Consider the following 16,201-nt stretch of genomic DNA (forward strand, 5'->3'; position numbering starts at 1 on the left):
CACACACACACACACACACACACACACACACACACACACACACACACACACACACACACATTTACTGTAAAATTTTGCCATGGTGTCATTATAAAAGATACACATACGTGGGCAAACTCTTCTTTCTCTGCAGTCCACCCACACACGCACCCGTGCATGCAGCCTTCCTGTCGCTTTTGCAGCAGTAAGCATTCTTTAATCATCTGTTACAAAGGAAAGTCATTACAAAATAATGAGTCCGTTGACAAAGCTAGAGAATGACAGCCTTTTTACGCTGCTCTTTTACAACATAGCGAGGCGTTATATAGGGTGTGCATTTTCCAGATCATGTGTCTGCTTTAAAGTGAGGTTCTGAGAGTGGCATCACACTGCCTAGCCTGAGGATGAGCTAATTTTGTTGTGTTTTTGCAATGCAATAATCATTGAAAGCACACAATTTATGTTTATCTATTCATGCATTCCACTGCAACACTGAAGAATTCACAACAGGATGTGGTTGAGGCAGAGAGTGAGAGAGGGAGAAAGGTTTATGCAATAAGCTGAGAACGGGCTCACAGCTGTGCAGCCGGTTTCCTGAATGTACATGAGTGTGTGAGTGTGTGCAGAAGATCTTTGAGCGTACGATCCTTTGAGATATTAATACACATAATCGATACACAACAATTGCTGTGTATTAATACCAAACAGCAAGATGATATTTAAAGTTAATAAACAGAACTTCAGTGGGATTTTTTTTTATACTGTCCCCATTTTAAGAGATGAAGAAGTTCCTGCCTATATTTCTGTAGCTCACAAAGAGGAACAAGAGATTTAACTCCCTCAGGACATTTGTATATTTTTCAAGACAGCAAACTATGCATGGTTTTTAACCACAGTTTAAATGTACAAAATAGGAAGCAAACTTCGCACAAAAACCCAGGAAGCATGCAGAAGTGTGCCACTAAAGCCCATGTTAAGTTTGGCAGGTGATAAAATTACTGCTTTTACTGTGGTTACTTGTGCAATGACTCACTTTACCTGGCAGGAACTCAACTCAGCGCAACTTTTAGGTGTGCAACTAATTTCAGCAGACCTGCCATTTATTTTCTACATTAATTTCAAATGACTCAAAACATGTTATTATCAAAATGTCACTGTAGGGTTTTATCCTTTGCTTTTTTAAAATCTTTCGTTATGTAATTTTTCCCTGGCAGTTTGTACCCTGGAAAGGCCCGCTGCCAAACCAGATGCGACTTATATTTGTACTTCCTTTTTTCCTCTGGTTTTTCTGGGTCATCTGTAATAGACAGCTATAGGGAATTAGTGTGATCTGAACCGAGCAGAATAATAACAAGAATGGCTATTATTGCTTTGACCTTGTGACTCTGTGTTTGTCATTATGGTGAAATATAGTGCTGGAGACTTAGTTTAGTAAGTCTGTAGTAGGAACAACCAGAAAGGTTGCTTTGAGTACTTTGAGCTTTATGGGAGTTGTTGAAACAAAATAATAATAATAAAGCAATATATAAAACATCAGCAAATAAAAGACTCATTTTGTTTTTGTTTTATTAGAATGAAGAAGTATAAACTTATATGATCCTACTTCTCCTTCCTGTCTTCCGTTCCGAAGTTAAACCAGCAAATGATCCGTCAGTGACGCACTCCACACTGATATGTATATGTAAAACATATGCAGTTATACATCTATACATCCATTCAACTATACTATACATATCTGTACCCTTGGATTGACTCACACTCACAGCCACTTTCTTACACTATACTCTACTCCTACACTTTATCCCAATTTTAATAAATAATCATATTTATACTACATTGAAGTGTTATTAAATAAGCAAACAGAAATAAATCAATATGGCACAGTCTCACCCATGAGTACACACAGTGAAGATGCAAATGATCTGAGAACTCATTTGCATCACTGTTGTAGTTGGTGTGATCCTATTAAAAGCTGGCCACAAGTTTCACTGTCCCGCCTCTTTCAGTAGCGACACCCTAACATTAGCATCCCTAAACTTAAACATTTCTATGGATACGTATAAAGGAGGAGGTACCATCTCAAAGGAAGTTGAATGCACTACATTCTTCCATTGCTTTTGTCTTTTCTCTCTAGCTAAAGGTGAGACACACCACGCCCAGCCCCATTCCACGCTGATTGCTTCTCCTCCCCACCTGTACTACACCTGTCCTGAAGGTGCAAGAGTCAACATGACGTGCGTCCAGAAAGGTACCCTGCATTCCCCCAACGATGTTGTGAGGAGCACTTGGCTCTTCACAGCCCACAGTGACCAGCACTGTCATCCAGGAATGGGCCCAAGGAATTTTTCTCACCCACACCGTAACAGCACATTGCCACCAGGAGTGAAGATGGATCGCATGGGGCACAACCACTGGTTGATTCTAGAGAATGTGAAACCTTCGGACCAGGGCCGCTACTGCTGTGGGATTCTAGAATTCAATAAACATAGCTTGGTGCAGAAAGCCTACAACCATGTTATTCTACAAGTTATACCGCGTAAGTATGTCAAACGCTGTGAATGTGCACTAAGGTTATCAATAATATATTTTGCAAGAAGCTCAGGAGCTGATGTTGCTGACCAGTGAAACTGTTTTGACACGAGTGAGAACCGATTTATTTATCTCTTTCCAGCAAGGAAAGGATTTCAGAATTGCACTGTCTGGGATCCCACACCAACTGCAAGTACTGCAAGTAAGTATGAAACATTATTCAGGCCTTCAACCAATAAATGTCTGAGGCAGTTATTTCGTGATGTTATTAAACTCACAGCCTGTCTGTTGCTTCCCTAGGCTCTGTGCCAGTGGCCTTGGCTATAACAGCCTGCATCGTGGCTCTGCTGTCCCTGCCTCTTATTCTAGTGCTCGTGTACAAACAGAGGGAGAATTCACCGTTAGGAAGACGTATGTATTACTGATGTGCACAAACAGCTACACACACACTCACACTTAATTTCCACCTTTGGGCCACATAAGTCTCTCACACTGGACTTCCCATAGTGTTTGTTCTGACACGTTTCCTGTCAGTGAGCTCGATTAACTGTATTTCACACAGTAGGAAGTGCATTCATAGTCTTTTTGTAGTGTTCCGCTTTGTTTCAATTCATTTACAATGGCCCATTTCCTATTTCCTCTCTCCCAGGTGGACAAGAGCTAGTGAGGATGGACAGGTAAGGTTTCCCACAGGCAGCTGATCTCAGCGACCAGCTTCAAAACACAGCTGCTCTTTAGAATAATAGACTGTGAACATGGTGGCCACAACACTTGTGACACAATAGCTAGATTAAACCCACTAGCCTCATTAAAATAAACTAGTTAAAACCATGTATACATTTTTTTTCTTTTGCTATGATGTGTCCTGTATATGCAAATCCTACTGCTAATCATTTAAGTGTAGTGTTAAATTGTCATTACAGAAAATCCCTTATTAAATCCAAAGTGACAAACATGAAACTCTTGCATGTCTCTAGGAAAGTTTTGAAACAGTTTACTGGGTCATATTGAAAGTTGCTCACTTGTAATCATGCTTCTTCTTCATGTATGTGTGTGTGTGTTCAGTGAGGCTCTGGGCCATGAAAACCCAGTGTTTCGAGGGGGATCACCAGAAACAAAGACCCGCACTGTTTCTCAGATCATGACCAGGCAGTCATCCGAGACAGGTCGCCACCTGTTGTCCGAACCGGGAACACCCCTTTCTCCTCCGGCACATGGCGACGTATTCTTCCCAGCAGAAGGTAGGACCCCCCCCCTGCCTCACAACTTGTACTCATACAATATTCATGCTGAGACTGAGTCGCTGACATAAGGGACCTTCCACTGGTAAACATCAAAGCCCAAAAAGGCAGTGCAAGTCATCTCACTTTTAAAGGTCATTTACATGGCTTAGTGTGTTATATCTGTTGTTCCGATATTCTTATTGTTGTGAATGAATGCAAATCACTTTGTTCACATTTATTTCACACTCAAAAAAAGAAACAAAAATGAAAAAGTACCGGGATATGCGTGTAACTGCATTGCACACAAGGGTTTTGCAAGACACCTATATCAAAATGTGCACTCAGTCTGGTAAAAGACTGATGCAATCAAGAACCACTAGTTCTTTCTGTGCTTTTGCTGAAACATCCTGCGTTTGGTGGAAGTGTTGGTGGAAAGATGCTCGTGAATTTGTAGTGCGTAGCGGCACACTCAAAAACAGCTGGGCTGAGTCTTGCATGACTCTGAAAATATATTGTGTAGGAGATTCCCCCCCCCCCCCCCCTGCACACACACACACACACATGAAACCACCCCCTTACACTGTCCTCTTCTTAATTCTTCTCACAAGTCATTCTCCACCCATCAGCACTCTCATTGAACACTAATGGCTCCTTCAGTTGTTCCTTCTGACTCAACTTGAAATAATATTGAAACATTAGACACGGTTAAGGGGTTCAATCCTTAGTGTTTTTCTGCCAATTCCTGGGACACCTGTGCAGACATTCCAGGCATACTGAGGCGGATTGCCCCCATTTCCTTATAGCACGGTTTGAGATGTGCATGGGAAGAGGGTAAGGTACAACTTACTGAGTATACAGCCTTAAGCAACCCATAAAGGTTTCAACACTGTAATAGGTGAATATATGGAGAAGCCTTCCTGAAGCTCAAACAGAAATGAGAAACATAAACATAAGGTAAAATTGTGCCATATGCTGCAGTTTTCGCCTCTTCAATCAAACATTATTCTTTTACTGGGGAGCTGGACGCCTTTTCCATTTCTTGGTGTGATCTCTATGTTTCCCGTCTGCAAAGAAAAGTCAAAATTATTGATAAAACCTTCATATGTTCGACATAAAAAACAATATCTTTGACATTTGTCAAGGAGGATTTTCCATGCCGGAGCTCATTTCCTTCAGTGGTCCACAGATGTTATGTTGAAATACACAGCTTCTCATAAGGTTTCATGTTACGTGGATGGAGGCCACACTTTAGCTTTCTTCTTCATTTTTTCCAACTTGCTGACCTTAAACTTTGCGGAATTCAACAAGCAGCACTTCCCTGTTATCGCTAGCATGTCGCAACCCAGACCCAAGGCCTTGTTGTTCTGCTTTTTAATGAGTTTTCAGAAACACGAGTAGTTCTGTGGAACTGATCAGTCTCCATGTGTGTCTGTAGTACTCTGAGATGTGGGAGTTATGGAAAAAAAAAAGTTAAAAAAAGGAAATTCTTTCAATTTTTTCATTTGACTTTTGAAAGATCAGGTATGTTTGAGGCAGGAAGTGCACATTTGCATGTTCGAACACCCCCATATCTAATTTTCCACATAACAAAAAAAGGAAAAGAAAAGAATTGTGTGTTTGTGTAGGTGGATAGTGATACCTACAATGATTTCTGTGCTCTCACCGACATGCACTGTCTTTGCTTGCAGCTGCCATCCCTGAGTTTCCAGAGTTCCTGTAGGTTTAAAGAGGAGCTGAACCTCAATCATCACTCAAACTGCTGATCTGGAAACAGCCCCGCAACTATCTTCCTCTTCTCTCTGCCTTCAGACGGACGCTCTCCTTCGAGCCATCTCAGAATAACCCCGGATTTTAGTCTGTACATTGTCTGGACCCAAGGAGGGAAAAAAGAAGGCTGCATTTCTTTGATTCATAAACTACTTCCACCTGCAACAACAGCTGCAGGCAAAAAGTGAACTTTGGCTCGTGACGACTTGTTGTGCTTCATTTTACATCCAAACACTGGCGATGGCTTGCAAACCATTCATTCGAATCAGGTACCTCGTTTGGATGAAACACACTGCTTATAATAGTGTTGGCATGTTTTTGATTCCAGCCCTAAATAACTCACTTTGCGTGACTGTCTGTATACTTTGTGTCAGTATTGCGGTTTCTATATGTCAGCAAGCACACCAACCAAAGATCTATGCTATAGAAAATGTGCAGGGGTGGCATGTTGTTTAGGGCAAGTCAAACCCTAAAGAACTCACAATGATTTCTGTAAATTTCCTGTGTCACTCTTGTGGTTTCTTTGTAACTGTAAGGGGGCCAACCGAAGACTTATTGTAAATCTGTCTTTATGTATTTGCTAAATGCACAAGCTGTCTAAGAAACAATCCTCTGTAAAAGACCCCACACAAGACTACTTTTTAACTTGTTGATGTTGTAACCTTTACACAAGAAGGCAGGAAGGTTACATCTCCAGGAAGCAAACAGTGTTGTTTTTGTTTTCTTTCGTCTTCATGTTTTTTTTTTTTTTTAAACCGAACAACTGGTGTGAGCACGACTTAACACCCTTTTCTCCCTTTAGTCATTTGACATAAGCCGTCTGCACCAGCGAACTCTCAATCATCAGAGAAGTGCCAAAGGTCTTGTACAAAAAAAGAACAGTTTTTGCTTTTACAGGCATTATGCTGTTCCTCTGTTTTAACTTGAATTTGCCATGTTTTCTATTTCTTCTTTGCTACCTCAGCTATGCGTAAACTCTGTTGCTTTAAATACTGTCTTTCCTTCCTGTGCTTCCAGAAACGCAGCCCTTCACAGTGGCCTTAAATATTCTCATAAAGTGCTGAAAATTGCAGGAAGAATTTAGAAAAAGCATTCAGAAAAGATGTTCTTGCTTGTGCTCGTGTACAGTTCAATAATTCTAAACAAAATGTTTATTGTTTTTTACTCTTGAATGTAGCTGATTTTTATTAAATAAAGAACAACAACAAAAACCTTAAAACAGTTTAATCACTGCAGTGGAAGTAAATCTTTTATCAATATTTTTGTTTTTTATTTTTTTTATTTGACTGTGGTAAAATATATTGTAGTATTCATTTGTATTTTATTAGTACGTGTGCAATGGGGCTGTTTGATAAATATCAAATATTTCAAGTGAAAGTGCGGGAAAAAAGCTTTAAAATGTTAACCTAAGATCAGTGAACACAACTTGGCTTAAGGGACGAAGGGCGAACGTATATATGACAGCATTTTTGATATTATTTAGTGTGACTGTAAAAACCACCGGTGGGTTTTTTTCACACTGAGGTGTACAGGAGGTGCCTGGAGGAAATCCTCTCTAGAACGATGTGTAGCAAGTGTACAGTTCGGGTTATTATGTAAAGATGTTTTTATTCTCTAAGAGTTAATGATTGTTTTTTGTGTTTAAATGCTTGTGTTTTCCATTATGCCTGCTTATGTGTGTCTGGGTATGTGTGTTTTTAAAAAAAATCTGGACTGTGACCACATGTTGACATGAGCGCAAACGTTAACAAAATACAAAAAGGCTTGTAATTAGCATGTTTGTTCTGTATATTACCGCTGAATCCTGCTATTAGTGGCTTTTATAATAAAGTGGCACTTTAAAGCCTTGTGTCTCTCAGTTGTTCCTTTCAAATGGCAGGTCTCCAAAACTATTACATTACAAGGACATACTGCACTTCTGTCTGGGGAGCCATCACAGATAGAACAAGGTTGTTCCACTTGTGTGCTTCTAAGATGGTGCACACCAGAGGGAGACCGGCATTGAGGAGAGAAAATGATAAAACAAGCTTAGCATCTTGTTTCATGAGAAAAGACAGAGCTAGATGACTGATAAGTGAAAATCCCCGGTGATGGCCATTGTTCTCTTCCCAGCTTTTTCTCCAGCTTTACATTGACTATTTATACAATGCTTTAAAAAATGTGCATTATTATAGGTGTAAAGTAAATTTATAGCACAAAACTCAAGTACAAGTTACATGACAGTGGATGCCTTTGTGACTCATACAGTACTGTACATTATTCCTTCTGTATAAGCACACAAAGGGGAAAAGAAGAAATATGAATTGTGGCTTTCGTTTTGACAAAATGAAAGCCATTTAACTTAAAGAGAATATCAAGAAACCACTATATTTGTCTTCCTGTATTTGATATTTGCCATATTTGTGCCTTAATTAGGTCAAGCAGATAAGAAAGCATTAAGCAGACCTTAACAGAACCAGTGTCTCAGACAAGAGTGTGAGTAAGATCAAAACTGTTATGTATAAGAAGCTGAATCCTCTTAACCAGCATTATTCAACTTTACTCATCATCATCATTTGTCCTGAAACTCACCTTGAAATTACATTTAAGTATATTTCCCAGTTATTATTTTAACATCTATTTCTTAAATATAACACTTACATGTGTTATTTGAGAGCTTATATCCATTATTAGTACACTGAAAATAACCCATCTGTCTGCATACTGCTGGAGCCTATGCTAGGTATCATAGGGGCAAGAGGGAGGGTACACCCTGAACAGGTCGCCGGGCCAACACATGAGTCCAATTTAAAAAAAATGGGGTAAATTACAAATCCCCAAATAGCGCTCGTAGGTGTCTGTTTTGTTTTCCCAACACAGCTGCAGTGAGTTTACTTTAATATCAAGTGCCAAAAATAACACATTCTTTTCATCCACTGAGCTGTGGCGTCTGGCAGTACTATTTACGTCACAACCCAGATTGCGGCGGCGCTACGTGTTAGTAAATGTGGCCCATAGAGGCAGAACTATTCATGTCTACCTCATGCATGCACACTTACAAACACAAAAAATGGTTAGTTATTTATTATCCTGATGAATTCAGATTCAATACTCTCAGTGATCTGAGAGTAGCTAAAGGAAAAAATTGTTGGAATTGATATTAATAAGACATGTTTGCAGCATGTTGTAATGCCATGCTTACTGCTGTGCCCTACCGACAGAGGTGGCGTGCCGTCATCTTCCACGGTGACCGTTAGTCGGTACTCGGCCTGGCGCTCTCGATCGGGAGGGGATGGGCGCGTCACCATCTCTCCGGTCACTCGGTCCATGCGGAAGGTCAGGTCCTGGTTTCCAGCAGTGAGATAGTAAAACAGCATGGCATTGGGACCGATGTCCCGGTCTGTCGCCATCACACGGACGACTGATGTACCTCCTCCAACGTTCTGCAAAATACATCAAAAAAGAAGCCTTGTTAAATTATGGATCATCTGTGGTAGACTATAATAAAACTTAACAGCTGAATACTATTTCTGTATACACTGACATCACTGGCTTGCTTGGCTTAGATCGTGTGTCGAGTGCATCCCTACCTCATTCACGCTGACGTTGTAGCCCCTCTGGCTCTCAACAACTGGCGCATTATCATTAACGTCCAGTATGTTGATGGTGAGAGAGTGGTCCGTGTGTCTGGGAGGTGAGCCATTGTCAGTGGCACGGACCTAAAACAATACATGTGAACTGATGTGCATTAGAACACAAGCCTCAGCATGCATTTTGATACCTGGCATTAAACCCCACAGAGGATAAATAAACGAAACGCATGCACTTTGAATACTTTATTAAAATCTGTTTTCATTAACATCAATAATATTAAAACATGACGAGTAAATGAAAAACACTTGTGCCTTTTGTCTCTACAGAACAACAGTCTCAAAAAATGTCTATTTGGTTTTCAATTAAAAGCATCAAACATAAGGCCTGGGGGCCAGAATCGGCCCAGCAAACACTCCAATCTGGCCATTGAATGGCTTTGGAAAATGTGAAGTAAGATCTCGGACTTTAAACTGTATTTTCTGAACTTTTTGTACTAAAGAAAGACCTCCCCCATTGCCATTCATCCTAACAAGTGTAATTAATTAACTCTTTAATGGTTAAAAAATTAAAGATGTTTTTTCATAATCTACCACAGAGATTTTTCTTCGAATTAATAAGAACTTCATGTTTTATAATTACTGGACAGTCTGAGTCTAAGCTACCAGAACTTCCTCTGTAATTTTACACGCTTCTTAGAATTTAACCTCAATGCGTCATACTGACCAAGACTCAATGTTGAATTGCACTTCTTTTTCATATACAGACACATTTCAATGATTTTAATATCTAATTAAACTTCCTAAACAGTGACAGAAATGGGGGTTATGTGTGTGGCCCAACATGTAAAATGTGTTTGGAGTTCCTGGTTAAAAGTATGACAAGTAATTAGTTCATTGTTGTGCTGAATCAGGGATGAGGTGTAAGTTTAGAGCATGAATGTGAAAGAGACACAGGTGTCTGGTAAAACTGCCCTATAGTAACTATAGTAATCTGACCTTCAGTAGATAGCGGTCTACAGACTCCCTGTCCAGAGGAGCATTGACATAAACCTCTCCGTAAGTGTTGTTCACAGTCTTGATCATGAACACATCTTCCATGTTGCCTGCCACCAGAGTGAAATTGACCTGGCAAAGAGCAACAAGTCAGAATGAGTGAAAGAAAAATGGGGGCAGACAGTCACTGACTGAATGTCAGATGATTACTTCTACTTACTGCAACCAAAAATGAGAGTGTGGGTATTTTTAATAGCTTTTCTTTCACATTAAGAAAGTAAATTAAGAAATAAGAAGTGAGAGTCCACAACCTGCGCAGTAGGAAGTAGCAAAAAAGGAAAATGTGATACTGGCAGCTTAAGTTGGCCATCGAGATGCCAAAATCTAAGAGAGCCGATGTGAAACTGAAATAAGTTTAATTTGACTTCTTGTATTGCAATCTGAGGAAGTAAATATTTGTAGTACTAGTGCCAGATTAAGAGATACACAACCTAAAATAAGGGAAACACAAGTTATAAATGTCACATTCACTTTTGAGATGCCGGGAAAGCACGCTTGCTTGATTCAGGATGTGATAAGAACTAAGAAGAGAAAAAATAAAGCACCATATTTGGGAAGCAACGTCTTTTTTGCTCTTTGTCAGCTGTTAAGTGCAGTAAAACGTAAAGTAAAAGATATGATATTAAGCGCCACACACAGAAGATCTTTCATTATTTTCTGCTGTTTTAAAAAAAAACCTCACCAGTCCATTTAAACCAGCATCTCTGTCCCTTCCCAGAACTACTGCCACCTTTGTACCCTTGGGTGTGTTTTCCGGGATGGCGCGTGAAATATCAGATGTGATGTCAAACTCTGGACTGTTGTCATTCTCATCCAGAATGGTGATGGACACCTGTACGGAGGTACGATCGAATGGAGGTTAAATTCCACATTTGCAAAGTAATACTTACCTTGAACATTAAATAAACCCGGGCAAACAAAACATAATGATCACGTTACACAGCAAACACATTTACTGTTGTACTTAACATTCCCCATAAAAACAACGTAAAGTCTTACCTTCTGCAGTTCCAGAGAGGGATGCAATTAATAAAAGAGGAAGGCCATTAGGTTTCTGCGCCAGAATAGACACAAACACATGAAGTAATAAATCCACAAGGCACAATAATAGGAGGGGTAGGCCCGAAACAACACCATTCACAACAAAGGGGCGTACCACAGTGGAGTCCTTTTTGGGTCCTCCATCATCAGCGACAACAGTCAGCGTGTACATATCACCCTTTTCTCTGTCCAGCAGGCCTGTCACTGTGATGCGGCCCTGAAACAACACACAGACACGCATCAGCAGATGCCGTAACCATCATAGAGTCCATACAAGATGTAAGGCCCAGTGTGACAGCGACGAAAACAGAAGAAAATTAACAAGTATCACACAAATCAACAAAGGAATCCCCATTTCTCATCTATCAAAGGAATCAAATGACTTCAAAGCACCTAAAGCACTTTGATCAGCTTACAGTCATACAGCAACACGAGTGTTAGCCTAAATCACCGGGGACGAGGTGTTACTGAGTCGCATTGCGGTTAATGGATGAAGCATATTTGACGGAAGGTAGGCGCAGCCTTTGAAGTGCACACACACGAAAACAAGGCATGCACACTGTGATCAAATCATCAGTGACCTTTCTTCCACCTCTTCCTCACCGTGACGCTGTCTATCTTGAAGAGGGCTAGAGCTGCGGGCGACGTGTCGGGGTCGAAACGGTACTTCAGCTGGTTCAAGTTGTCGGCAGACTGCGCCTGCACCTGGACCACCTCTGTGCCCGTGGCGATGTTCTCACGAAGCGAAGCTTCGTAACCAGCGGAGAAGAAGGCCACGGCCTCATCCAGCTCATTAAGTAACGTGACGTAAACGGTGCAGAAGCCGCGGTGGAACGGCGGAGCTTGGTCGGTGGCTGAGACGTTCATGAGGTAGGAGGTCTTGGTCTCGTAGTCCAGGTAGTCCACAGTGGTAACCAGGCCGGTGCTTACGTCCACCTCAAACTTGCGGTCTGAGCCGGATACGAGGGCGTAGGCGACGGCTCCACCATCACCTGAACAGCAAGAGAGGAAAAAGGTGTCATTTCAAAGAAAAACAACTTATAATAAAAAGGTGTTTTTCCCCCCACCTACTGTTACTAAGAATAACAACTTTAAAAGTTTGTAACATTGTTTCGATGAAGCTGTAGTTACAAAACGCAACCTTTTTCCTCAAGTCTGTTTTTTATTAATCACAGTTGTCAACGCTGCTCTTTTGGCTATATGATGTTTATTTCGGTTTCAGGCCTGATCCTGATCTAATGCTTTGGAAAATGTATGTCACGGCACAAGATGCGTCAGAAGCTGCCTAAGCAACACTTTACCCAACGGGAAGTGAATAAGAGGAAGTTTGTGCCATGGAGCAGAAGTAGTGATTTAAATGCCAATTGCGATGTTTCGTGCGCACCATAGTTACAAAACCAGAGGGGAAAAAAAATAAAGAAGAGGTTGGTTTGTTCTCTTTGTGGAGGCACCCACTAGTGTTAGGTTTATTGATCTGCAAGCTGATGATCAAAGGCACAAGCTATGCTAAATAGCACAGCTAAATATGTATTTCCATTTGGTGTTAGATGAAGAAAACCTGATGCTGAATGGTTATTAAAAAGATCTGGAATCAAACATTCCCTTTTCTTGCCATATTTGAAACCGAACTTACCAGTATCACGGTCAGTGGCACGCACCACAATCACAGAGGTGCCGATGCCAGCGGTCTCTCTCAGGCCCAGACGGTTGTACTGTTGCTGGGTAAACACCGGCACCTCATCATTGGCATCGTCTACGTATATGATCACCTGAGGAGGAGACGGTTCACATTTCCTAAATAAATATATCGAACAGCCACATAAAAGACAATAATTTCACCTCCAAACAAATTGATTATAATGCACATATAATATATTTTTCATCGGATGTGGTTTCTCTGCTTCTCACCCTCACAGAGCTCCTCATGCTGCCCTCATCACTGTTGTACGCCTCCACTTCCAACATATGGGAGCTGCTGGTTTCTCTGTCCAGAGCCCTGAGGCCTCTTGTCACCAGTCCGGTGTCTCTCTCTATACTGAACAGATTGTTGCTGTTCCCTGCATGCATCACAAACACGAGCGCACAGACAGAGAGACAGTGAAAGGAAGGGAAGGTGAGATGAAGCCAAGAGACCTGAACAAAATTGCACATTTAACCTAGGTTTACTGAAGTCCACTGAGTGGGTCATTTCATTTGCTGACATGGCAAATTCAACTTGTTTAAAGAGCCCGTCATCACAAGTACTCTGACTCTTTGGCAAGACCTGACTCATACACACTGAGTAAAGCTAAAGCACAGGAACCAAGAGGTCAATCAGTGAATCTTGAGAATTTTACTATGTCGACAATTTTCTAAAGAACGTATCTTCACAAAGCTGCCATCACATATTTTGAGACTGTGTTTAAACTTGTAGACATTCAATCAGCGAACAGGATGACCACGTGCAAAGGTTTTCTAAAGGACTGCGACACTTACCAGTGAGGATCCTGTACAGGACTCTCCCATTCTCTCCCTGGTCTGCATCTGTCGCTTGAACCTTTACAGACCAAAAATGAAAAAACAAATAAAGACATCTGCATTGTCTTAAAACATCTGCACAGGATCACGGAACTTAATCAAATGCTAAATAGCATGGAAAAGCAAACCAGCTCCGGGAAAGGAAACAGCTCTGCAGTTGTTTTTGCTTTAAAATTGGCAAAGGCACGCTTTAAAAAAAGTGATAGTCTAATGGCAATTATTGCAACTTTATGTGAGAGCTATCATTGCTCAAAACTAAAATCATGACAGACTTAAACAGTTGGATTTGGTTACCACAAGGTTTGAGCATCTCAGTTTTTCTAGTCTCTTTCTCCGATGATAGACAGAACATTTCATATGCATTTTTAATAATTGTCAAGGCAGAGGGAGAAATCTGTATACTATCCCATGCACCACACATTGCCGGGTGCCCAGTGTCTTGTTGCCACAACAACCTCTTCGCAGCTTGGCAGCAATAAACTCTCTCTCTCTGTGTTACAGGCAGATGGCCAGAAACACCCAAAAAAAGCCAATCTCAGCACAGACAGCACGACTCCACAGCGTACACAGATAAACAGCGAAACCTATTGGGATGCTGGTGAATGGGCCATGTCATACGACTGACTTTCTGAATCCAGCATTGTCGCCGGCACTGGATGAGGCCGACTTTATGTCACACCTCGCTTCTCTGTGAATGTGTCAAAATCTGTGGAGGTACCTACAAAGTGCAGACTTAACTGCACACAGAAGAAACGCTCATTCAAGCACATTTACATGTGCAGTCAGGTGCACGCATATAGTGAGACCCACACTCTCGCGGTCTCTGTCTTGCCCTGTGTGTCCTCCTTTGCGCGCTCTCACTCCCTCCGTGAAGAGGGGCCCAACTTCAGTCTCATTAGTTTTATAAAGAGATGTAGAGAGGAGAGGAGAAAGAGGAGGTGAGGGGAGGGGGAGACGGGAGGAAAAAAAGTGGCTGGGGGTCAGATTGGTGAGTGATGAATAGGGCACTACACAGTGGAATGCACCACTTGGTCCATAAAAGGGGGTGCATGAAAGTGCAAGACTACATTGCGGAGCCAGATGTTGGAAGTGCAATCGTGTGGTGTAGACGCACAGCTTTTTTTTAAATCTAAGACTCTGTGTGACTGACAAAATATTTTATTGTCTTTGGCTCTGTGTCATTAAAGCAGCTGAGACGTATTACTTCTGTGATGCTGTTCCTGAGACTTTACCCCCTTTTCAACCCCGTTCCCCTCTTCCTCCCCAGCGTTTCCCCCTCTGTTTCTGGGAAAAGCCGTAGTTTGAGGGGGGAAAAACAAGAGCGTGCAGTTACAAAGTGTGGATCTACAAAACAGATCTGACCTCAACTACTGGAACGAAGCAAAGTTCTGCTTTAAAGTCTCCAAAGTGTCAGCGTGAGTATATATTTTCAAGGGATTTCAGCGTCAATATTAATTGCTAAGAATATACCACAACAGTAAATTATTGAAATCACTGGAGATGTTATATTGCTAGAATTCATTTTGTTTCTACTAGAAATTAATTATTAGTGAAATTGCGTGCACAGTCAGTTAAATTTGCAAATGTGAATCTGACAAACAAAGCGTGCTAGAAAAAAGTTTTGTTGGTTTCAAAACTAGCTGAGTAGTCAGATCTGGAGGAGCAACAATGTGGGGAGAAACAGAGGGAGAGCACCTTAGAGCCAGGCTGCCGAGCTTAAGAACAGCGCGTCTAATCACGAATATGTGCAAGCTACAATATGTGTGGGTGAGAAAGAAAGTTTGTGTTTGAATAGCCGTGTGTTTGTGTGTGTGTGCATGCATGCGAGTGCGGCGTATGTGCTTGGAGGCGCTGACTAATGAACTGACTCTCTAACGAGCCATCCTGCTCCACTGGCCTTTTCACAGCTTTCCTGGCATTTGGTCTTAAAAATAATTTCACGTCCCAATGTGTTTCCCTTAAACCGATAAGCCATGCTTTGTCTCCACTGAATTAAGGACGATGACATTTACAAATGTTACTATGCTGAAGATGGGAGGGAGGGATGGGGGTGGGTAATTGGAGACTGGGGTAGAAGAGGTGGGTTCCTTGCATTTTACAAGAGGGCAATTTAATAAACCCAATTTGTTTTACATTGAGGAAAGCCTGTCAAGCATTGACTGTTTTGTAGTCCTTGATTTAATAGCTACATAATTGCTGCAAATGCCAAACAGTCCCTGCATCTGGCTGTGCGTGCAGGCGTTTCTATGCATATTTGTGCATGTGTGTCATTGTGTATAATGAGCTCTTGAGTGTATGAGCCTAATTAAGCAAAAACATGAGAATAGGCCTAAAATAAACCTAGTCAGCAAAGTTAGGCTTGGCTGGAGATGCAAGCACGTCAGGAGAGCTGTTATGGCACTTTGATGGAGGCTGACCACACACACAGACACCCATACATACACACACACACACACACACACACACACACACACACACACACACACACACACACACACACACACACACACACACACACAC

At 41.4% G+C, this 16,201-nt stretch overlaps 3 protein-coding genes across 4 annotated transcripts in view; 2 read left to right on the forward strand and 1 right to left on the reverse strand.

The window, feature by feature from the left end:
- vsir (V-set immunoregulatory receptor) overlaps window positions 1-7,343 on the forward strand; it is a 12,037-nt gene extending 4,694 nt beyond the window's left edge. Inside the window, exons 2-7 of the mRNA XM_005742367.1 lie at window positions 2,114-2,515; window positions 2,651-2,710; window positions 2,809-2,919; window positions 3,158-3,185; window positions 3,574-3,749; window positions 5,420-7,343. Of these exons, the coding sequence (XP_005742424.1) occupies window positions 2,114-2,515; window positions 2,651-2,710; window positions 2,809-2,919; window positions 3,158-3,185; window positions 3,574-3,749; window positions 5,420-5,451 (809 nt within the window). The 3' untranslated portion in view covers window positions 5,452-7,343. The remainder of the gene's footprint in view (window positions 1-2,113; window positions 2,516-2,650; window positions 2,711-2,808; window positions 2,920-3,157; window positions 3,186-3,573; window positions 3,750-5,419) is intronic.
- The window catches only part of cdh23 (cadherin-related 23), a 194,363-nt gene that overhangs the window by 23,223 nt on the left and 154,939 nt on the right, over window positions 1-16,201 (reverse strand). For both annotated transcript variants that reach the window (XM_013913214.1, XM_013913213.1), the window contains exons 28-37: window positions 13,640-13,700; window positions 13,073-13,221; window positions 12,798-12,933; window positions 11,768-12,156; window positions 11,280-11,381; window positions 11,123-11,125; window positions 10,806-10,955; window positions 10,067-10,195; window positions 9,068-9,196; window positions 8,693-8,920 (exon numbers count right to left, since the gene is read on the reverse strand). In XM_013913214.1, coding sequence (XP_013768668.1) covers window positions 8,693-8,920; window positions 9,068-9,196; window positions 10,067-10,195; window positions 10,806-10,955; window positions 11,123-11,125; window positions 11,280-11,381; window positions 11,768-12,156; window positions 12,798-12,933; window positions 13,073-13,221; window positions 13,640-13,700 — 1,476 coding nt within the window. The remainder of the gene's footprint in view (window positions 1-8,692; window positions 8,921-9,067; window positions 9,197-10,066; window positions 10,196-10,805; window positions 10,956-11,122; window positions 11,126-11,279; window positions 11,382-11,767; window positions 12,157-12,797; window positions 12,934-13,072; window positions 13,222-13,639; window positions 13,701-16,201) is intronic.
- LOC102202139 (uncharacterized protein C10orf105) overlaps window positions 14,964-16,201 on the forward strand; it is a 2,514-nt gene continuing 1,276 nt past the window's right edge. Inside the window, exon 1 of the mRNA XM_005742366.1 lies at window positions 14,964-15,096. The gene's annotated coding sequence lies outside the window, so the exon portion shown is untranslated. The remainder of the gene's footprint in view (window positions 15,097-16,201) is intronic.

Source organism: Pundamilia nyererei, unplaced genomic scaffold (assembly GCF_000239375.1).
Source record: "Pundamilia nyererei isolate P.nyererei 1_Seehausen unplaced genomic scaffold, PunNye1.0 scaffold00120, whole genome shotgun sequence".
NCBI lineage: Eukaryota > Metazoa > Chordata > Actinopteri > Cichliformes > Cichlidae > Pundamilia > Pundamilia nyererei.